At 41.4% G+C, this 23,426-nt stretch overlaps 1 protein-coding gene and 1 long non-coding RNA gene across 4 annotated transcripts in view; both read left to right on the top strand.

Annotated features, from left to right (window-relative positions):
* The window catches only part of RANBP17 (RAN binding protein 17), a 180,967-nt gene that overhangs the window by 96,191 nt on the left and 61,350 nt on the right, over positions 1-23,426 (top strand). For all 3 annotated transcript variants that reach the window (XM_082216326.1, XM_082216328.1, XM_082216327.1), the window contains 5 exons: positions 7,863-7,936; positions 8,581-8,661; positions 17,016-17,079; positions 17,178-17,286; positions 20,416-20,519. In XM_082216326.1, the coding sequence (XP_082072452.1) occupies positions 7,863-7,936; positions 8,581-8,661; positions 17,016-17,079; positions 17,178-17,286; positions 20,416-20,519 (432 nt within the window). The remainder of the gene's footprint in view (positions 1-7,862; positions 7,937-8,580; positions 8,662-17,015; positions 17,080-17,177; positions 17,287-20,415; positions 20,520-23,426) is intronic.
* LOC309528856 lies at positions 9,590-16,503 on the top strand. Its single transcript, XR_014217925.1, has 2 exons — positions 9,590-9,663; positions 15,998-16,503. It is a non-coding gene; the product is annotated as an uncharacterized lncRNA (long non-coding RNA).

Below are 23,426 nucleotides of genomic sequence, written 5' to 3' on the forward strand. Positions count from 1 at the left end.
ATAGCCTTTGTGCATGTGCACACACACACTCCGGCCCACCACGGTGTCAGCGGTACCGTGAACCGGCCCAAGCCACAAAAACCTTGCCGACCCCTGCCATAGTGGCATAGTCTACTGAAGGCCTACCTCTGCTCAACAGTGGTGGGGTGGGAAAGATGGAGGTGCTTTCTCAAGATCCAGGAATTATGAGCGTTATGTCTGAAGAATTTGGGGGGAGGCCATCCCACTTCTCCAGTTCCTGACGTTAAGTAGCTTCAGGGATCAGCCCCTTTCCCATGGTGAGGCAAGACTCCTCCATCCTTTGACCATGCTGAACTTTGGTGTGCAGAAATTTCTCACTGCCTGTATATGACTGCTTAAAGATATGTCAGATTTGGCTGGGAGGGGATTGCTGGAGATGGGAGAGTATCTCCTTTCCCCAGATGCTTCTGTTACTGCCAGAATTCCAGCTGTGCCATATTTGGGTACAGAATCTGTTCAGAATTCTTTTAATTGGCAAGGATGGGGGGCATCTGAATGAAATGACAATGTATTTGCTAGCTACTTCACACACAGGGATAAAATTCCAAACAGAGAGTTGAACAGGAATCAACAGCTATATTTTCTTGCACATACCAAAGGCACAGTCAAAATAAACTTCCATTATATTTTCCAAAGGGCTTTGTCTTTTGTACTCAAGACACTGCTCTAAAATATATCTGTTTAGAATGAGCATACTCACATTTTACATTTTGGAAATTTTAACTTTATTTTCTTCATGGTGTCTTTATCCCACTCTTCTTCCAAAATTCTCAGGACAGTTAAGTCCATCCCCTTTAATTCTCAAAACAACTCTGTGAAATTGATTCAGCTGAGAGCTGTGTGACTGCCCCAAAGACGCCGAATGAGTTTCGCTGCTGAATGGGGACTGGAATGTGGGCTCCCCAGCCTTTGTCTAGCACAGGAACCATTGCACGACACTGGCTCTCTGCATGGAAAGGAGTAATTTAATGCTTTCCCTGGTACCTGTTTCTATGTATTTTTTTCAAGAATAAGTGGTGATGTGAACATTCTCAAATGACAAAAGGTGTGAGTGTTTTGCATTCTGATAACTTGTGCCTGAATACCAAATGTCAAAGTCAGAAGCAGCCCTAAGAATAATGTGAATCGAACGAAAAGGATGACGTTAGTTATGATAATTAAAGGCAATATGAACTTAAGAAATGCAGGAGAAATTATAAAAATGGGAGATCATCAGAGGTGCTGATGGAAGTCCAAAAGATTGTATAAGAGGTGAAATTTTGTGGAATGTATGACAATATGTTTTAAAATGAATAAAAATTATTATTAAAAAAAAGAAGAAGAATGTGAATCAGGGAAAGGGTGCGTAGCTCAGTTTGCATCCAGAAGTTCCCAGGTTCAAACATTAGCAATCTACAGGCAGGGCTTGCAAAGACTCCCGTTGGAAACCCTGGAGACCAGCCTTCTCCAAAACTGCTATCTTCTAGAGGCGGTTAGACTCCAGCTCCCGTCAATCCCAGCCAGCATGGTCATTGTTCGGGGATGATGGGCTTGGAGACCAGCAACATTTGGAGGACACCAGTTGGGGGAAGGCTGGTGTAGACAATAGTGACTTAGATGGACCAATTGTTCAGCTTGGTATAAGGCAATGTCCTTCCTATTGGTGCAATTCAACACTGCACTCTTCGTGGTTCCATCTCCACAATCATTGTGGTTTGCTACATAGAACAATCTGTCCTCCATGCACTGTTATAGGGGTTCTTGTGACACCACCACCCCCGAGCCAATTTTAGGGGGTGGTGAATGCCCCATTGCACCAGCAGAAGCCTTTGTGCAGGGCTTCTGCTGATGGGCTTGTTAAGTGAATCCTGCCCTATATGTTTTCCCCAAACTCCTATGCAGTGGCCAACTCATTGTGTCTATTATCTCAGCTCAGCTAGTAAATGTTCAACTGTCCTAAGTTATCTGATGACAAAATGCTTTAATGTTGCATCTGTATTATTGCTGGTTTCCTGCAGCAAAGCCTGAATAAAGTTCAAGAAGTTGTAAGAGCTAAAACATTTATGCTGTGCCTCTTGGTAATAACTTTACTGTAATTTTGTGAAGATCTGCTACCCAAAATCTTAATTCATTATTGCAACCCATATGAAACACAGAGAATCAACATTTTCTTTTCTTAGTTGCACAGTGTGAAGGATTCATTGTTCTAGTTTAATTTGTTTCATGCGGTGCTTCTGAGCACATTCCATACAGAGCTGTTATTGAATTTCTCTGACTGTCATTATATATCCATACAACCTTTAGAAACCCTCATTCTCAGTTTCCCAGTTTTATAATATGCTTCACATTTTAAGGATTGACGTAATTAGCTTCTTCTTCTTAGCTAAACATGTCTGGGGCCGAAGGATTGTATGAACAATATAGTATGAAGCTTTCATTTATTTAATGATGATACCATCTTTTCTCAGCGTAAGATTAAATTCAAATATACCGCTTTCTGCAATTTTGTCTCTGAAGTTGGATATTTGTCTCACTGCCTCCTGTATTCTTTGCAGCACAGCACAACATACCCACCCCACCGCCCTAAATAACTGCAAACCCTTTTGGATTGCAGAAGAAATAAGAATAGGCTATTCTCGTTTCTGTAATGTTACCTTGTGGTATTTTAAGTATTGAATTGATTTGGGAATAATTTGATTGGACACTGCTTCACCTTCTGATCACATTATGTCCTCCTGTAAGAAGACAAACATTAGCTAATGGGAATATATTTGAATGGAGCTCATTGCTGAATCCTTCCTTGCTTTCAACTGAAGCTAATTTTTTACTTAGGGTATAAGCACTGAATATGAGGGGGGGCTTTTGTAATTTAGCTCCAACTGAGAATATTGTAGCCCCACACTGCTGTGTTTGTTACACACGTTTTGTATTATTTGTGAGATGCAAAATTCACCTGGAAGCGCCCTATCAGCTCTTACCAGAGGCATAGAGTTAAAAGAGTTTCCCATAGAGGTAGTGTTACAGGCACCATGTTTGATGAATATGGGGAACATGAGACTGAGTAGAGGCTATAGCTCTGTGTTACATGGAGTTATCACTCCTACTGGCCTTCCTCCCTCTTCTACCTGACCTCCACATGTTGGCAGCTCCAACTTCACAGGGGACTGTGTGATCAATAACCTCCCCGCCCCCCGCAGCAGCATATGGGTAGAGTCTATGCATTGGGGCAATACCTTTTCACATCTAAACCTGCAACCAGGATTTGGATTACAGAGAGGGACAAGCTTGTTGCGTTCATCTCAGTCACATCCCCAGCAGAGAAATGGGATCTCAAGCTGAGACTGGCACGAGCCTGCAAGAACTGTCTGCAGAGGGGTTACATCTTGAACGTTACAAGTGGGACCTGCCGCAAATTGCTGCAGTTTCCTCACCACCTAGCAGAAGTCTCTTTTTTCCAGGGAACCAACAAGCCAATCAGGCCCCCCACCCACCCAGGAAGATGGAAGGCACTCAAGCAAAGTGTCTGCTTTCCCCACCCATTTTTATTTTCCAGCACAATCAATTTTCCGAGGCGGCCAAGCAGGTACATGCTCCATTGGGCTGTATTTGCCTTGTTAGGTTTTGTTTTTTAAAAAAGAAAACAACCAAAACCATTCCGCAGCCTGCGTATGTTGTGTGTATTTATGATACTTTTCTATGCAAAATTGTACGAAGAGCAGGATAAACCCAAATAAATAACATAATTCCATAGCTGTTTTAATTTAAGAGCTATTCTTTTCCCCAATGTATGGTATAGCTATGTTACCCACACAGCTATTTAAAATGACCCTGTCACATGTGAAAACAAATTAGATTGTTGCTGTTAATGAGCTTTTCAATTTACTTATTCAGTGGTTCAGATAAGTAGATTTAAGAGGTAATGATCCTGTTTAGCACCAAAGCTTAGCTGTCAGATCCTAGTAGTTGAGGGACATCTCCAGGGATAAGTGTTGACATAGATCTTGATGGGATAATAGGAATCATAGCGAATGCATGATAAAAGGAGTAGCAAAAGCAGCAAGGAAACGGCGGATTAAAGGAGTGTTCTTTGTTAAATTTGACATCTCTCCCAGTGTTTCATTTGTTAAGCCATGATCTGAATGTTAATTGACAAGAGAACAAAATGCTACCACATAGCACACAGCTTCCTATCTTTCTTGTATATTTTTATTTTCGTTTTCATACAAATGATATGATTTGCGCAAAATGCTGAAACAAAATCTAAGTTTGTTAAAGAATCCTGAAATATCATTGCCTGCAACGTCTAGGGCTTGTCCACACAGGAGTTTAATGAGGATGTAAATCTGCTGTGTGTCATTCTTGTGACACACACAACTTCCTTTCCACCTATTGCCACATTCCCTGCTCCCCTGCTCTAGTTATCTCCCGCTTGGACTACTGCAATGCGCTCTACGTGGGGCTACCTTTGAAGGTGACCCGGAAAATACAACTAATCCAGAATGCGGCAGCTAGACTGGTGACTGGGGGCGGCTGCCGAGACCACATAACACCGGTCTTGAAAGACCTACACTGGCTCCCAGTACGTTTTCAAGCACAATGCAAAGTGTTGGTGTTGACCTTTAAAGCCCTAAATGGCCTCCGCCCAGTATACCTGAAGGAGCATCTCCACCCCCATTGTTCTGCCCAGACGCTGAGGTCCAGCGCCGAGGGCCTTCTGCCGGTTCCCTCATTGTGAGAAGTGAGGTAACAGGGAACCAGGCAGAGGGCCTTCTCGGTAGTGGCGCCCGCCTTGTGAAACGCCCTCCCATCAGGTGTCAAAGAGATAAACAACTACCTGACATTCAGAAAACATCTTCAGGGAAGTTTTTAATGTGTGAGATCTTAGTGTATTTTTGGTCTTTGTGGAAGCCGCCCAGAGTGGCTGGGGAAACCCAGCCAGATGAGCAGGGTACAAATAATAAATTGTTATTATTATTTTTATTATTATTCCATTTGCTCCTCACCTGAGCTCAACCTAGCCATTTCGCTTCCATCCGCCCAAAGGAAAGGACACAGCATGACTATTTCACAAGCGAAGGCATGTTTGTGATGCATTTCTAAAAATTTTAAACTGCTGTTTTGCACAAAAATGCTGTGTTAAAAATAGAAACCAATCCACTAATCTCGTATCTCGTATATCAAGTGTCCTTTGCATAGTGAAGTACGTAGAATTAATCCCTAATTTATAACTTTTACTATGTGCATGTGTTGTGTGACTATAACTATTAAATGTTTATTTACCAAAAAAAGAGTTGTGCTTCTGAAAGTGAAACATTAAATGTAATCCTAGGAAATACCTTAAAGCCCAGTGGCCCATCCATCCAGATTCCACAGAGAAATAACAAAAGTTCGGCAACCCTTCCTAATCCTGTCACCTACTAGGTAGATTTGTGCTTTCTCTGAATCTGATTGTTGCTGTTCTGTAATAGCTATAACCTGGTGATTGTAACCATTACCTAATCACCCAGAAAAGCAAGGATTTTTATCACAGTAAATGTGATAAAAATGAAAATATATGTACAGTAGAATACCATCTTCTTTCTGCTGAGTGCTTGTTAAAACACTCTTTTCTATTCTAATATAAAACTTTATGGCATGGGTAGGCAACCTAAGGCCCGGGGCCCGGATTTGGCCCAATTGCCTTCTAAATCCAGCCCACGGACGGTCCGGGAATCTGTGTTTTTACATGATTAGAATGTGTCCTTTTATTTAAAATGCATCTCTGGGTTATTTGTGGGGCCTGCCTGGTCTTTTTACATGAGTAGAATGTGTTCTCTTATTTAAAATGCATCTCTGGGTTATTTTGGGGGCATAAGAATTCCTTCCTTCCTCCTCCCCCCCCCAAAAAAATATAGTCTGGCCCTCCCACAAGATCTGAGGGACAGTGGACCGGCCCCCTGCTAAAAAAGTTTGCTGACCCCTACCTTATGAGATATTTTATGGGGGTCTCAAATTGCTTCCTCATACAAAGAATAAAATAGTAGCATTTATCCCCAATAATAATACAGTGGTGCCCCGCAAGACGAATGCCTCGCAAGACGGAAAACTCGCTAGACGAAAGAGTTTTCCGTTTTGGAGGTGCTTCGCAAAACGAATTTCCTATGGGCTTGCTTCACAAGACGACAATGTCTTGCGAGTTCCTGCGGGGGTTTTTCCCTCCCCCCCTTTTCCTAAGCTGCTAAGCCGCTTACAGCTGATCCGATCAGCAGATAAGCCACTAAAAGCCGCTAATAGCGCTAATCCGCTAATCCATCAATGGGCTTGCTTCGCAAGACGAAAAAACCGCTAGATGAAGAGAATCACAGAACGGATTCTTTTCGTCTTGCGAGGCACCACTGTAAATAGGTAAAGGTACCCCTGCCCGTATGGGCCAGTCATGTCTGACTCTAGGGTTGTGCGTTCATCTCACTTAAGAGGTCGGGGGCCAGCGCTGTCCTAAGACACTTCCGGGTCACGTGGCCAGCGTGACGAAGCTGCTCTGGCGAGCCAGCACCAGCGCAGCACACGGAAATGCCGTTTACCTTCCCGCTATAAAGCAGTACCTATTTATCTACTTGCACTTAAGGGTGCTTTCGAATTGCTAGGTGGGCAGAAGCTGGGACCAAAAGACGGGAACTCACCCCGCCATGGGGATTCGAACCACCGACCATATGATCGGCAAGTCCTAGGCACTGAGGTTTTACCCACAGCGCCACCCGCGTCCCATATAATAATAAATACTTTAGGATAAATGCAAGAAGCTAAAAATATTAGTCACCGTAGCTTTTCGACATATGGATGGATTCAGAATTTGAGAATATAGTTGGCAGTAGGTCTGTGAAGTGGATTCAGCCAAGGCCCAGCTCCTGGACTGAATCATTCTTATTTGAGGGAATCCAGGCATTGCCCGAGTTGGATTAAAATAGCCATGGATTGCTGTGAGTCTGGTGGTCCAGAGGAATTTGAAACTGTCAGGGTTGGCCATCAAACAAAAACAAGGTCAAGCAGGAAGAAGAAGCAGTGAAAAGGCCTAGGATAGGAGAAGGGAGCTTCCTGACTGGCTGCATTTTCCTGGGAGAAGGTGGGTGGCTTTGGGTTTGGGGTTTGAGGTGGTTCTTTCATAGCAATTTTCTCACCCAACCCCTCCTTCCATTTGTAGCTTCTTGTTGTTTAGTCGTGTCCGACTCTTCGTGACCCCCTGGACCAGACCACGCCAGGCACTCCTGTCTTCCACTGCCTCCCCCAGTTTGGTCAAACTCATGCTGGTAGCTTCGAGAACACTGTCCCACCATCTCGTCCTCTGTCGTCTCCTTCTCCTTGTGCCCTCCATCTTTCCCAACATCAGGGTCTTTTCCAGGGAGTCTTCTCTTCTCATGAGGTGGCCAAAGTATTGGAGTCTCAGCTTCAGGATTTGTAGCTATCATCCATCTATTTCAGTCTGCTTAGTCATCACAAGTTGCTTGAGAGAAACAGTCTTTCTTAACTATATAATGCAAGCAGGCTTCCTCAACCTTGGCCCTCCAGATGTTTTGGGACTGCAATTGCCAGCATCCTTGACCACTGGTCCTGCTAGCTAGGGAACATGGGAGTTGTAGGCCAAATGCATCTGGAGGGCCAAGGTTGAGGAAGCCTGGATTATAGAATAGGAGGAGGAAGAAGCAAGGAGAAATACAGTTTGCCCATATTTTCAGCCTCATGTCACAACAAAACTGAATTTCAAAACAACACGCAACTTGCTGGTTCCCTGCTACCAAGGAAAGTGATCTCTCTTCAGAACAATGCATGTTAAAAAAAATCATAGTACAGTAAGCTATTGAGATTTCACTGTTGAATTTTTTTTCCAGGTTTATGCTCGAATGTCAGAAGTTTTGGGAATAACAGATGACAACCAAGTTCTAGAAACATTTATGGCAAAAATGTGAGTTTGAAATACCTTCTCTTGTGGTTTCTGTCCCGCCCCCCCCCCAATGTAAACGTTAATGCAAATGCTGCTAATAGTTAATGTCTTAATTTTAAAATTTTGAGATGTGACATATGAATGCAATTAATGTGGCTTTTTACTGTCGCCACCACCCTTTTCCTGTTATTATCAGTTAGCAACTGTCTCCTGTTGTTTTCATGTTTTGATTCAAATCTGAAGGCAGCGTAGCTCATTTTGTATTTCCCTTTTTTATGCTACATTATATAATACGTTGCATAATACACTGGGGAAAGTATTCAGCAAATCTTGACTCTCTAGATAGTTGTTTGAAACATTGGTCCAAATTCTTCTCTGGAGAGAATAATAAGTGAACCATGAGAAAGAAGGACAACCTTGTAACTGGGATGAAAAATCCAATTCTTGCCTTCATACGACCTGGAACTAAGTTATTTTTAAGCAGGCTGGTGGCTGATGGTTCAGAGTAGAGTTCAATTTGAGTTTGAAGGCAAGAACAAAGTATGGATTGCTGCAATCTGGGATGAATACAGTTAGCTGGGAATAAGTCCCATTGAACTAATATTGTACATGTGTATGCCTGGTTAGAAGATACATTTGTAAAACTTTTCTTTTTTTAATTCTAGTGTTACAAATCTTAAATACTGGGGGCGATGTGAGCCTGTGATTTCAAGAACTCTTCAGTTTCTAAATGACCTTTCAGTTGGATATCCTTTTAACTGTATATCATGGGTCCTATCCACTGGGTAGTTTAGATGATGGTAGAATGTGCACCATTTTCATCTTTACTTTTTTACTTGTTGATACTCTTGGGAATAGTTGATACTGAAATAGTAATTAAGTATAGCCCTTTCTGTGCATAGTCCATTTTGAAAATGTCATCTTGCTTATTTTGCACATAATCTTCCTTTCAAATTAATCTAAAGGTTCTGGTTCCTGTCCAGTTTCATTGGTCAGTGAAGCTGGGATTTTGATATAAAACCAAAATAGGTTTATTGTCTCCTTCAACCCTGCTTCTGATGGCTTCCATGAAAGGGTAACAGCTATGGCAATTGGAATCGGGCAGTGATTGGTGAGATGGCCAGAATCATCTGTGCTTGCTTCAGAGCCTGACATTGACTGAATGTTCAGCAGCTCATTGGTCCTGTGAGTTAGACTTTTTGGAGAGCACATGGTCTTTTTCACGTTCTCCCATCATCAGCCCAGTGCCATCATCTGCTGTGCAACTCAAGGTCAGGGTCAACTGAGCATTCAGCTAATTGTACTTCTAGTTTAATGAGCTGGTTAACATGATCTGGTGTGAATGTATGTTTGGGTATTTTATGTTTGCCAGTGTGTGTGTGTGTGTGTGTGTGTGTGTGTGTGTAAAGGGAAGTGTCACTTGTATGTGACAAAGACGGAAGAGAAGAGGTTATTGTATTGCATTGCTAAAATGTTAAAAGGGTAAAAATGATTGTTTTTCCTCGATGATTTCTTTCTGTACCTTATTGTTCAATAAACTAAAGGTCAACAAGAAATTCTACTTTAAATAGCTTTGTTAAGATATGAAGATAATCAGTCTTTAAGTAATAAAAGGTAATGAACTTCTTTCATTGGTGCTTCTGTTCCTAGTCTACACAGAGAACTTTAAACTTCAAGCAGTTGTGGTGCAAGAACACTCTGTGTTCATGTCAGTCACCACCTTTCTCCTTGTCCTTTGCCATTGAGAGGTGAGGATGACCCCAGATTGGAGGAGGAGGAGGAGCTGGTAGGCAGTGGTAGGCAGGAGAGGGGAAAGTAGTAGGGGTGAAGTTTGGGGGGAAAGATGGTGCAATGGGAAAAGCAATGGTGACAGTGACCCACCTTGGGTGGCACACTGTGTTGTGCTGGGCCCAGATCAATCTGACATCTTCAAAATAGTTGTGTGAATGTCTGTTTTGCTCTCCTTCCTATTCCCCACCCCCCAATTGAATCAGTGCGTTCTTCCAAGCTGCCTTTCCACCTTTGTTTTCTTCTCCATTTCTTTTATAGCAGAAATTGCTTGTTTCTTCCACTCTCTGAAACAAACAAGCTTTAGCGAATGCTTACTCCTTTACAGTGGACCCTCGAGTTACGTTGGGACACGGGTGGCGCTGTGGGTTAAACCACAGAGCCTAGGACATGCCGATCAGAAGGTCGGCGGTTCGAATCCCTGCGACGGGGTGAGCTCCTGTTGCTTGGTGCCTGCTCCTGCCAACCTAGCAGTTCGAAAACGCGTCAAAGTGCAAGTAGATAAATAGGTACCGCTCCGGCGGGAAGGTAAAAGGCGTTTCTGTGCTCTGCTCTGGTTCGCCAGAAGCAGCTTAGTCATGCTGGCCACATGACCTGGAAGCTGTACGCCGGCTCCCTCGGCCAATAAAGCGAGATGAGCGCTGCAACCCCAGAGTCGGTCCCGACTGGACCTAATGGTCAGGGGTCCCTTTACCTTTACTCAGGTTACGTACCGCTCTGGATACATAACTTTCAGGTTGCAAATGCGGCAAACCCGGAAGTGTATACTTCCGGTTTTCGCCGTGCATGCGCAGTAGCGCTCTGTAGTGCCGTGTGCGTGCGCAGAAGCAGCGCCTCGAGTTATGGACTTTTCAGGTTAAATATGGACCCCCGGAACAAATTTAATTCGTATCTGGAGGCTCCACTTTATATGCTGCTTTAAGATCTGCAAGTTAACCTTTCTTCCACAAGAAAATAGGCCTGTGAGTGCTCAGAGAAAGAACCTTGCCTGCCATACTAATCCATTATAGATGTCAAGTCCAAAAGGTTCTGTACTACTGAGCTTTTAATGGTTTTTCACCTATGCAGTTCACAATTGTTCATTGCCAATATTATATTCAGATTAGATTGCAGAATGGTCCTGCTTCTGATGTTATATCTTAGTATTTTGGTTCTGGTTTTCTTTTGATTAGGTGGAGATTCAGATTTGTTATTTTTTAAAACATATATGCTTGTTTCAGTTTTGTTCTTTCTATCACTTTTTTAAAGCTGCCTTTTAATTTATATTATAATTTAAAAGATACATAAAATGCATGAATTTTTTTAAAAGGAGAAATGAATTGCATTGCAACTGGGCTTCAGGTAAATATCAAAGCAGTTAAACATCTCCTGTGTTTAAGAATCCTTGGCCTTTGGATATAATTTTTTTCATCTCTTTATCTGATTCAGTGGCAGCATTGGACAATATAGCAGCATTGGACAATAAACTGTGGAGGCATCATAACTCAGTGGGTAAAGCACATGCTTTTGATAAAGAGGGTTTTAGGTTCAAACCTGGTTCCTTCTTTCAACCAGACTGGAAAGAACCTCTAAGGCAATACTGGGCTAGATGTCCAATGGCATGGCTTGGTATATGTTGCTTATACAGTGGTCCCTTGGTTCTCGAACGGCTTAGTTGTCGAACAAATGGCTCCCGAACGGTGCAAACTCGGAAGTGTTCGAGTAGGCGAACGTTTTTTGGAAACAGAACATCCGATATGGCTTCCGATTGAGTTCAGAAAGCTCTTGCAGCCAATCGGAAGCCACGCCTTGGTTTTCAAATGGTTTCAGGAGTCGAACGTACTCCTGGAATGGATTAGGTTCGAAAACCAAGGTACCACTGTGTCTGTTATTAAAAAATCTCATAGAAATTGATGCACTTTTTCATTCCAAACCAGGGTCCAATAATACTCAGTGTTCTACTTCTCTCTTTCCTTGATATTATTATTCCCCAAATGAACTTTGTAAAACCCTCTTGCTTGGTAGGCAATTTTGCTATATTGATGAATGGGGGTACACGATGAAAAGTGCATATAAAATTGGCATTAACTTTGCTAGTTAACTTTTTTTTAATTGGCAACATTGAAATAAACGTTTTGAATAAATAAACTGCATTAAATGTAATTTGACTCGAACTTCTGTGATTTGTTTCTTTTTCCAGTTAAAATGAATGTTGCATGATAGAGCTAACCTAAATGCTGTTTCACTTTATTCTTATGTGTTAGTATTAGTTAAGTTTAAAATTGTGTTCTTTGGCAAATGAAAAAAGAATTCAGAAGTATTAAGACACCCACTTTTGTGCTGGAATTTAATATGCAACTTTTTATTGGAAAATAATCGTCCTTGTCTGGCAAAATCCACCATGCAATATTTCTGTTAGTAGGCATAATGTAATAAAGGCAGGGAGGGCTATTTATCACAACAAATTTTGAGGATTTCAGGATTCTTTTTATTATTTTAATATATTTCTTTGGTATTAAATCAGAAAAATGATAAATTACACCTGTCGAAGCTGTTTTTCCTTTTTGTTGGAAAATGATGTACAACCCAATTTTGCTGGTCATTTTGGCTTTTAACGATACATACATTTTCCCCTCTTTTAAATCTATTGGCTCAGCTTTTAAAGAACAATACTGAAGTACTTCTTATTTCTTACATATGAAGTGTTTATAAATACTTCCTGGTATTGCAAACTTTAACCTTTTAACAATGCATTAGTTTGTCAGAGCAACTCAGTGGCTATGATATTCAAGCTCACTTCAGACAAGCCCTTCTCATTCTGATAGGGATTAAGTCACTGTGGTCGGTTGAGGATTAGGCTTTCATTATATATAACTTTGTTGAGAAGCATCATGTTTTTTAGAGACCACATCCAGGGGGCCCATTTTCAGTGCACAGGGTACATTAAATTGTGATTAATTTGAATGGCTAAAAAATAATTAGTTTAATTTAAATGCCTGCCCATTGCTTAATTCATTCATATGCATATAATTTTCTTTCAGAATCAAGCACTACGTGTTCCTTGAAATTGGTACTTATCTTTTATTATGCATAAGGGTTATTTATTTCTTCAGAGATTCTATAACAGTTTTTTTAAAATATATATATATCACAATTTTAGAAAGGATGAGACAAAAGAGCAAAAATATATATAGGGAGTATTTTAAGCAACAAGAGGCAACAAATGATTTGTGTTGCTGTCTTGTTTTGCATTATTTTAACAATTATTCCAGGCTTGCATATTTAGAAATATATTAGCCCAATTTGATTTTAAGGCTCAGTTATTTGAATTATAAATCATTATGTCCCTTCTAGCTGATCAGTCACGGAATAGCTTTGAATTCATTTACATAATGGAATGTGTTAGTGTTTCCTTTCTGTCAGTGTAGTCATGGTACTCCCTCATGCATCCTCTGTTCTTTCTCATAATTAACTTTAACACACACACACACACACACACACACACACACTCTCTCTCTCTCTCTCATGATTATTTTGTGAAGGAACTGACCACAAAGTGTCTTTCAGGTATATGATTGTTCTTCTTCCTAGTTAACCTGTGATTGCAGCTATTAAAGTCTTTCTTTTGGTTTAAGAGAAAACCCCTGCAAAAAGACTTCACAACATAAAACAGTCACTTGATAAGAAGTAATCAAGCAAGTTACCTAAAAGTCTCTACATGTAATTGTTAAAACAGCCTAGGAAGTAGATTATTTAAAATGGTCGTCTTCAGCTGATGAAGACACATCTAGACCAAGGTGGCTTGGTTGCAGAAGCATTTCAGTAAACTATCATTTGGCAATTGAGAAAGAAGGAAAAATCTAGACAAATGTAGTAAAGATAAACAATTATGGCCAAAGTCCATTGATGCAAGTGTGCTTAAACATGCTTACTTCTATACTGGATTGTGATTAAAATACAGGCAACTCTCAGTTTACGCTGGGGTTAAATTCCAGGTATAGGGATTTTGGCGTAAAGCCAAAATCGTGTACAGTATAGTCAAAACACATTGGGTTGAATGGCAGGTGAGATTGCCACCTTTTATTATATGTTGTTGTTGTTTAGTCGTTTAGTCGTGTCCGACACTTCGTGACCCCGTGGACCACACCATGCCAGGCACTCCTGTCTTCCACTGCCTCCTGCAGTTTGGTCAAACTCATGCTGGTAGCTTCGGAAACACTATCCAACCATCTCGTCCTCTGTTTTCCCTTTCTCCTTGTGCCCTCCATCTTTCCCAACATCAGGGTCTTTTCCAGGGAGTCTTCTCTTCTCATGAGGTGGCCAAAGTATTGGAGTCTCAGCTTCAGGATCTGTCCTTCCAGTGAGCACTCAGGGCTGATTTCCTTCACAATGGAGAGGTTTGATCTTCTTGCAGTCCATGGGACTCTCAAGAGTTTCCTCCAGCACCATAATTCAAAAGCATCAATTTTTCAGTGATCAGCCTTCTTTATGGTCCAGCTTTATATATATTGCCAAATGTGTAGCTGAATGTGAACAAGTTAAATGCACATAAGTTGCGAGTTACCAGTAGTCAAAAATTTAAGAGGTTACAGATAGGATCAAGATGTGGGTCCTTGGTCCGTTAAAAGCTGAAGACTGCTGATGTAAACTTTAGAGGCCATACCCAATTCTGTGGCTTCTCTGGTTCAGTGGACTTCCATGTAGCCAATGGAGCTGCCTTCCAATCATTTCCACCCACCTGCACACCGTCAAAATCAACTCCAAAGGGCTGGAGCATGCTCCAAAACAGTTTTTTGGGGCTGCACAGGGGGGAGAAAAAACAGAAGTCTTGTTGCAGTAGTGGAGCTATGCACACAGAATGTTGCATGCATGCCAAGAGTTCTGACTTTTAAAATGTTAGGATTAAAGAAAACATTTTTTTAAATAGAGACCCCAATTTGAATAACTTCCAGGTTGCTTATATAATTTAAATTCTTTCCTTATACCCTCTCTTTAGTACTTTCAGCCAATAAGATAGATATGTGTACACTAGTTTCATAGCTATATAAAGTTCTTTAACTATATTTGATTGTGAATGCAAGGTGTTGGGAGGAAAGGGTAGTGCCGTATTTTTCCGTGTGTACGAAGACCCCTATTTTTTGAGCCCAGAATTAAGAAATAATTAATTGCAACATTCTGTGCGTAAGATGACCCCCAATTTTAAACTTAAAAATTTTGGGGGGAAATATAGTCTTTTACATGGAAAAATACAGTATTTTCAAACTTTTGACTATTTTGCTGTGTTGAATATTCAGCGCCACACTATAGCTAACTTTGATGCAGAGACACAGTGGTGCCTTGGTTCACAAACTTAATCCGTTCCGGGAGTCCGTTCAACTCCTGAAACCGTTTGAAAACCAAGGCGTGGCTTCTGATTGGCTGCAAGAGCTTTCTGCACTCAATTGGAAGCCATATTGGATGTTCAGTTTCCAAAAAAACGTTTGTCGACCAGAACACTTACTTCCGAGTTTGCCCCATTCGGGAGCCGATTTGTTCGGCAACTAAGCCATTCGAGAACCCAAGGTACCACTTTACTTGTTTCTTTCCTTATACAGCCTCCCTCAACCTGGTGCCCTTGAGATGTTTTGACCTACAAATGCATTATCCTTGACCTATAGTGATGCTGGCTGAGACTATGGGAGTTGGAATCTTGCGGGCACCATGTTGGAGAAGGTTCTCCTAGCCCAGGGGTCTGCAACCTTTAAGACAAAAAGAGCCACTTGGACCCGTTTCCGAAGAAAAAAAAACTGGGAGCCGCAAAACTTGTCATTATAAAAATAACTTTTTTGTCACTTTTTTATTATTTCTTTGTTTGACCCCTCAGAATTACTCCTCCTCATAGAAATAAACGTTAAATTAACAAGTTACCTTTTTGTGTGTGTGTGTTCTTCACTCACGTTCAAAACAGTGACCAGCGTACATGCCCCCTTTCAATGCAGTGACCAGCGTACATGCCCCTTACAATGTAGTGGGCGGGCGGGCGGGAAGGTGACGTCGGGACGGTATGTGACTAACGCACGCAGCGCCCCCATGCGACGTCACAGCCAGTACAGCGCCCGCCACAGTGGGGAGTGTCGGGGCGCACAATGCGCCTCCTCCCCTTGCTAGTATCCAGCCCGGAGCCGCAGCAAAGGTGCAAAAGAGCCACATGCGGCTCCGGAGCCGCGGGTTGCAGACCCCTGTCCTAGAGTAAAACAATGGTACAGGATAATGTCAGTATTTTTCTGTAGCTCCTTCCTGTCTTAACTATTTTAAACGGAGAAAATATTTTAATAGGAACTGTGAGAGATGAGATGTTGAGCTCAAAACCTTGATCCATATGTAGCAGCAAGTTGTGTGCCGGTTCTTCTGCATGAGAAAATCCCACCCTCTTCCCCAGTATACACACTACAGAGGACCAGCACTCTCTGTTCTGACAGAGCTGCTCACTGTGACGTTAACATAAGAGAGAGTGCTGGAGGTAAATAGTTAAACAGGTTGCCCAGTCAGGACCTAGGGGGGCGGAGTCAGTGGGACTATAAAACCAGTTCTGGGAGGAGTTTGGGGAGGAGTTCGTTGGGAGTTGTTGGTGGGTAGTTGGTTGGATTTAGTGGGTTGGCTGGTTGGGAAAGGCAGTTGGTAATAGAGAGACAATTAGGGCAGTGGGTTCTTGAGTGTGGGGAGGTAGAAGAGATAGAGAGAGGAAAATAAGACTAAGAAAGTAAAGAGCAACAACGTTTGGAATGCTGTGAAAGTTTTGTTTGTGTCTGAAATAAAATACACTCTTCTTTATTAATTGAAAAGCTGACTGAGACTGAAGTGATTTTACCAGGGAGGACCTGGTTGGTGGCAGCGGATTAGTGGTGTACGGGTCAGTAGTCCATGAGACGACTGGGGGCTCCGTACAAATGCCACACTCACCTGTTGAGGATTAGTGACAAGGTTTACCTGAATTTGGCACCGCATTCTCCCATCTTCTGTGAGAGACGACTGCTGTAAAAGATGAAAGAATTGGCCTTGAGATGTCCTGACAAGTATCATACATTTCCTACTTGTCTTCTAAAAAAAATTAAGAACACTATGACTGTTGATAGTTTTAACAATTTCCCTGCTCTTCTGCTTAGTAATATTGTGTATTAATGATTATTTTCTTTGCATTTTTTTAAATAAAAACCCTAATTTTTGAAATCTGTATTTTCTAATACTCTGTAAAGCTATCGATATGGGGTCTCTGAAGACCATATGCATTAAAAAGTTAGGTTTTGTGTTATCAGCATATGAATTGCATACTGTTGTTTCCCTTAATTTCAAACACTTATATTCTCCTAAAAAAGCTTGTGAAAATAGATGCTGTGAAGTTCATGCTGCAGAATCATACGGTAGGTCTCTCGAATTAGCTTCAATATTTTAAAAGTTGTTAACATAAAATAATGAATGGTGTTGACTTTTTTTCATCTGTTCTTCATTTTTCCACCAGAGTAAACACTTTCCTTTCTTGGGTGTAAATGATAATTATGGTTTGAGTGACCTTAGGTGCAGAACCAGATTCTATACTGCACTCACACGCCTTCTCATGGTAGAACTAGGTAAGAAATTTTTCATTTGTATTCCTTCACTCCCTTCCTGAAGTTAGAAAGGTCTCCCAAATACATTGTCTATGGTCTAATAATCAGTTCCTGGCAATATTGATATTTGTTTTTAAATCAAAATAACACTACGCCAGACATGTTATTAAAACACGTTATGACCACATTAGACCTAATTGCTTGGATGCAGGCATGGATTGGTGGATGCAGGCATTGGCTGTCCACAGAAGGATTGTTTTCCTCATCATGTGCAAGAAAGGTGAAACTAAATTCAACATGGTTTTTCTGGTTGCGTTAAGTCCGCATGACTGCTTGTGCCAGAATCCGCGTGAAATTTGCTATAGAATGTACTAAAAAATACTCCTTCAAAAATATTTGTAGAACGTATTAGTGGCTATTTTCATTCCATTCAGGTTCCTTCGATCCAGTTCATTTTATTTACCTATGGGCTTTCGTTTCAAGGCTAATGTTTCTTACTAGGAAATAAGTCTTAGAAGAGTTAATTTCTGAATAAATGTATTTTAGATTGGTCAGCTAAATTATAAGAGTATGATCTTTGGACATGGGACCTATCCCTGTTTCCCCGAAGAACCTACTTTCTCTTCCAGGATTCTATGCCGGGGCAAAAAGACAGATGTGGAATGTACTTTCTTTTTATTTCCACTGGCTTTAGATTGTCCCAAAGATGATTCAGTATTTTAGGTTAATGCTACTTTATTTCCAGACTTACAAGATTCCTCTGCAAAGTAAGAAGCTCCCTCGCCAGATTCAAACTAGAATAGGCAAAGTTCACCTGTAAACTATCTATACAGTCCTTAAAGTTATATTGCTATATCCTGGCACCTTGAAAATCCCTATTCTCATTGGGATTTTTTAAAAAAAGTTTAAAATGCTGTAGCATCTAGGGGAAGAAATAAACTGAAAGTGATCATTAACTTCAGTGACTCAGATTATGTTTTAAAAATAGCTAGACTGAATAAAAATCACTATCTTGCTAATGCATCTCAGAAGATGGTGGATTACTCAGTTTCTGTGTGTGTGCAAAATGTGGACCCAACAAACCCCATAACACAGTACTGTCTAAGCTGAGAAGAAACTCTTCTTCGCTACCACTAATTGTAGCCTTTTAAATGGGTTCAATTACCTGTTTGGTCCAACTGAGCACAAAAATTGCACCTCTTTGCTATATTGTCTCCAAGGCTCAACAGCCTTGTAATCCATCCACCGAAGGAAGGTCTATTTAGGATTCGGAATGAGAGAACACTTAGCAGCTGTAGTAACTTCTTCAACTGGTCACCTATAGACATAAGTAAAATTAATCTCCCAGAGCATTCTGTAAACCCATTGGAATTTTCAGTCTCCATGTCTGGGCCATCCTTTGGCCTGTACATCTCATCTCTCTTCTGCCTCCCATCAGAGACTGTATTATGAAAATTTACACCCTTTGTGATGTAATGATCCGATCATAAGGGTGACATCTACATCCCCTATCCTCAGGCTGCCTGTTTCCATGACAGCGTAATACAACACATACAACATAGTACCTGTCACACGTGTCAGTAACAGTGACTTGATGTAGCTGAGTGTGTTATTAGGGGCATGTATTTTTGAGCCATAGCCTATGAGGTGGCCTCAGGATGAGATACCTGGATACGCCACATGAAACATGGGGCTTCAGCAGATCAAAAAGCCTTGGATCTCATTATAAGGTAAAGGTAAAGGGACCCCTGATCATTAGGTCCAGTCGTGGCCGACTCTGGGGTTGCGACGCTCATCTTGCTTTATTGGCCGAGGGAGCTTCCGGGTCATGTGGCCAGCATGACTAAGCCGCTTCTGGCAAACCAGAGCAGCGCACGGAAACGCCGTTTACCTTCCCGCCAGAGCAGTACCTATTTATCTACTTGCACTTTGACGTGCTTTCTAATTGACTGCTAGGTTGGCAGGAACTGGGACCAAGCAACAGGAGCTCACCCCGTTGTGGGTATTCGAACCGCCGACCTTCTGATCAACAACTCCTAGGCTCTGTGATTTAACCCACAGTGCCACCCGCGTACACACATTCAAATTTGATTGTGCAGAATGTATCCAAAGGGATGTATATTCTTTCAAAGAAGTGTGATCCTGTTTCATTAAATTCCATCCCATGTTTGATCAAGTGGAGTAGTCTAGAGAGTCCTTAGGGGAGTTCTGAAAGTGATGAGGAGAGGGATGTGTGCTAAAGCACACATACAGAAATCGAAAAGAAATAATAAGAAGACAGATAATTAGAATATATAGACATAAGCAGTGTCAACTGGGAGAATTAACATGTTAACTGGAATAATAGGCAGCTGTAGTTCTTGATATGATATCAAAATGCCCTGTGAATTTTGTGTTCTCATTTCTTGCATAACAATGGAAAATCAGTACTCGTACTCTTGAATTCAACACAGTATGAGGGAAGCTGGATTTAACTGCAGATTAAATAATACTGGCTGGGCAAAACCCTGCTCTGAAGCCTTGGTGTGGTGTTGCCATTCACAGCAGGCAGTGCAGGAAATAATAGATTCAGGATTCAGACTTGGGGCAGATTGAGTGCCAGTTCGGGCCCCCGATCAGATTTGTGTGTGCATGTGCATAGCCCTACATACAGGCTTACCCTAGCTTAGCAACTGAGTAACTAACGCTAGTAGGGTCCTATGAGTGTCAGTCATCCCAAGAGCACTGCTCTGGAGTGGTCTCCTAGACTACATCTTACTGTTAAGACGTGAAGTTGTGAAGAAATGTGGATTAAACATTAAAAGCTGTAACATTAAAAGCCCTGAGCCGATTGGGCCCAGGATACTTGAATAAACCACCTGCACTCATCTCAGCCTGTCCATTTACTGAAATCAGTGTTGGAAGACTTACTTAGGTGTCCACCTGCGAAGATGATTAGGTTGGTGGGCACCCTTAACAGAGCCTTTTCATTGGCTCGGCAACAATGGAACTCCATCGCTTTGAAGGCTTGGCATGCCTTTTGAAGATCTATCGCTTTTCAGTAGCCTTTAGCAAGTTTTGTATATTAGGAGTCCTTGTTGTAGGCCTCTTGGGCTCCATTGTTCTTTTCCTGGCATTTAACCCTTGCCTTTCTTCCTTTTTTTCCCATAGGTGAAGATGAAGATGAATTTGAAAACTTCATGCTTCCCCTGACAGTTTCATTTGAAACTTTAGCTCAGATATTTAACAATAGTTTTAAACAAGAGGAAGCAAAGGTAAGTTGTTTTGAATAGAAGGGGGAAATCTTATTTCTCATAAACCAATAGGGAGATTGTGGGAGAGAGAGATGGGTGGGGAGATACCATCCAGCCAAAAAAAATCACACTAAGGCCCATTGACTTAAATTGATGGAAATTAAGTGTGAAAGTAATTCTGCCCTTAAAATCAGAAAGATTCAGTTTGGCTGGTTGCCTTTTTCTCAGTTCTGCTTTAGTTTATGTGATGTTTCCCTTTGAAGGTCCATATGTGAACTCTTCATTTTTAAGCCTCTGGGGATATGAATCTACTCTTCCCTACATGAAGGGGCAAGGCATGAGATTTGTTTCCAGAGCAAGATGAAGCAGAGACTGACATAATGAGCAAACAAGTAGGAAGGTTAGGTAGAAGTAGAATTGGTTCTCCGCTCGTTCCTCTCTTTTGATACCTCCCTGCCCCATCCCTGCATGCAAGGTGCCCTACTTCCTTATCTGTATCAATCCCCGTGTGGTGCTGAGCTTATTCCTAGGCTCTGATGAATGCTGAAGTAGAAGAACAAAAGGCCTTGATAATCCTAAACTAGGAGAAGCAAAATTGCACCGTTGAATTTTCCCTGAGAATTTTGCATTACCAGTGAAACTAGACTGTTTGCGGAGTTTCCATCAATGAGCTAGAAACCCCACACCTACAGTGGTGCCCCGCAAGACGAATGCCTCGCAAGACGGAAAACTCGCTAGACGAAAGAGTTTTCCGTTTTGGAGGTGCTTCGCAAAACGAATTTCCTATGGGCTTGCTTCACAAGACGACAATGCCTTGCGAGTTCCTGCGGGTTTTTTCCCCCTTTCCCCCCTTTTTTCTAAGCCGCTAAGCCGCTTATCAGCTGATCCGATCAGCAGATAAGCCGCTAAAAGCCGCTAATAGTGCTAATCCGCTAATCCGTCAATGGACTTGCTTCGCAAGACGAAAAAACCGCTGGACGAAGAGAATCACAGAACGGATTCTTTTCGTCTTGCGAGGCACCACTGCAGTTCCCTTGTTTCTCCCTATGTCATTTCATAAGGGAAGTGTGTGATATGATGTCATCATATTGCATACTTGCCTCCCTTGCCATCCTCCCCTGAGTGGCAGTGATGAAAACATGATGCCATCTCACACTTTTCCTTTAATTAGTGGGAGATAGGAAGTAGATATAGGGTTGCTGTTTTAGTGACAGCCTTATGATCAGCATTACATTTAGCTCCACTCTCTGTTTTTCAGTGGGTGATGCACAGCATTAGTCATACACAGTGGACTGAATGAAACCAATGGACTTAAGTTCATTGATATCAGTGACTCTGCTCTGAGCATGATTAATGTTGGATTTCACCCTGACTGCTCAATATCTTATACTTCTGGAATTTTGGCCTGTTGTTTATTAACTACTTTCATTTTTTGTGTGGATGAGCTTTTCTGTTTCTTTATGTATTTATTTATTAGGTGTGTGTAGACCTACAAAGGTATAGGAATAAGCGGGATGAAAACACTGTATATTTAGAACATCTCTTCCAAACAAGAATTTAATATATAAATCAGGAGTTTATTAAATGGCTGGGCATATATGTATAAATAGGAACTGGTCTTGAAGTATTGCGTTCTTAAACCGAACAAAGTGATTAGGATAACTGATAGCTAAATAAGGTTTTTATGTGCCTGTGGGAGCCATATTAGGATTGATTTGACAAGTCAGTTCAGCTGTGGCAACAGTCATATTATCTAGCACAACATTATGTTTTATTAGTAAAATCCTTAAGTGTAGCAAGCTGTTTGTGTCAAAACAACAGTATATTTTAGAGGGTGGGGGGGGAGACTTGCTAAGTGGAACGAAGCACATTAGCATAGCATTACATTAAATAGATTGCCTTCTACTATTATGAACAAACAGTTAACCGTGCACTCTAGAGTGGCTATTTCAGCTACACTGTGTAATATTCGCAGAAGCTCTTATCAATAATTTTTCCTTAGCATTTTAAAATGTGGTGGGAAACTTCGTGGTGCCATTGCTGTTCTTCCCTCTCCACGGCTCTTCCAGAAACCGCAAACAGATCTGGAGAACTGTATGCTCTCACTCTATATATAGGTAGCAATCTTCTTTGGTTGCTTCTGCCTGCCTTGACAAGGTTTTGGGAGGTAGCTCATGGAGATATTGATGGGAGTGGAGAAGCCCAGAATCCCAGTTTATTTTTGTACAAACCCTTGTGTATGCTAAAATGTGGCCCTAAATAATAAGCTTATGCTAAGCATGTTTGCTAAATGTTGTCTTTAATGTTGCTCCATGAGAAAATTACTACCTCGGTAAGCAACTTTTTGAGAAAAATATGACAAGTGTTTTGATGCATCAGTGCCTTTAGTAACAGTAAATGCACTGTTTTGACTCAAAAAATACCGTATTTTTTGCTCTATAAGACTCACTTTTTCCCTCCTAAAAAGTAAGGGGAAATGTGTGTGCGTCTTATGGAGCGAATGCAGGCTGCGCAGCTATCCCAGAAGCCAGAACAGCAAGAGGGATCACTGCTTTCACTGTGCAGTGATCCCTCTTGCTGTTCTGGCTTCTGAGATTCAGAATAGTTTTTTTCTTGTTTTCCTCCTCCAAAAACTAGGTGCGTATTGTGGTCTGGTGCGTCTTATAGAGTGAAAAATGCAGTAACTGTTGCCACATACATTAAACTCTTCACTTGACTTTGCTGATCATTCAGAATAACGCATTGTTTGTTAGTTTGTTGAATTTATATCCTGCCCTTCTTTCTGAAGCAGCCCAGGGCGGCACTAGATACTACTACTACTATGTAAAGATTGTTGTTCCAGGGAGCAGTTTGAGGTTAGGAATCAGATTTGGAGTGGATTTTAAACGACCTTCATGAAAGATTGCAGCTTTCTGTCATTTGAGGACT

This window comes from Podarcis vaucheri, assembly GCF_965113315.1.
Source record: "Podarcis vaucheri genome assembly, chromosome: 3".
NCBI classification, from domain to species: domain Eukaryota; kingdom Metazoa; phylum Chordata; class Lepidosauria; order Squamata; family Lacertidae; genus Podarcis; species Podarcis vaucheri.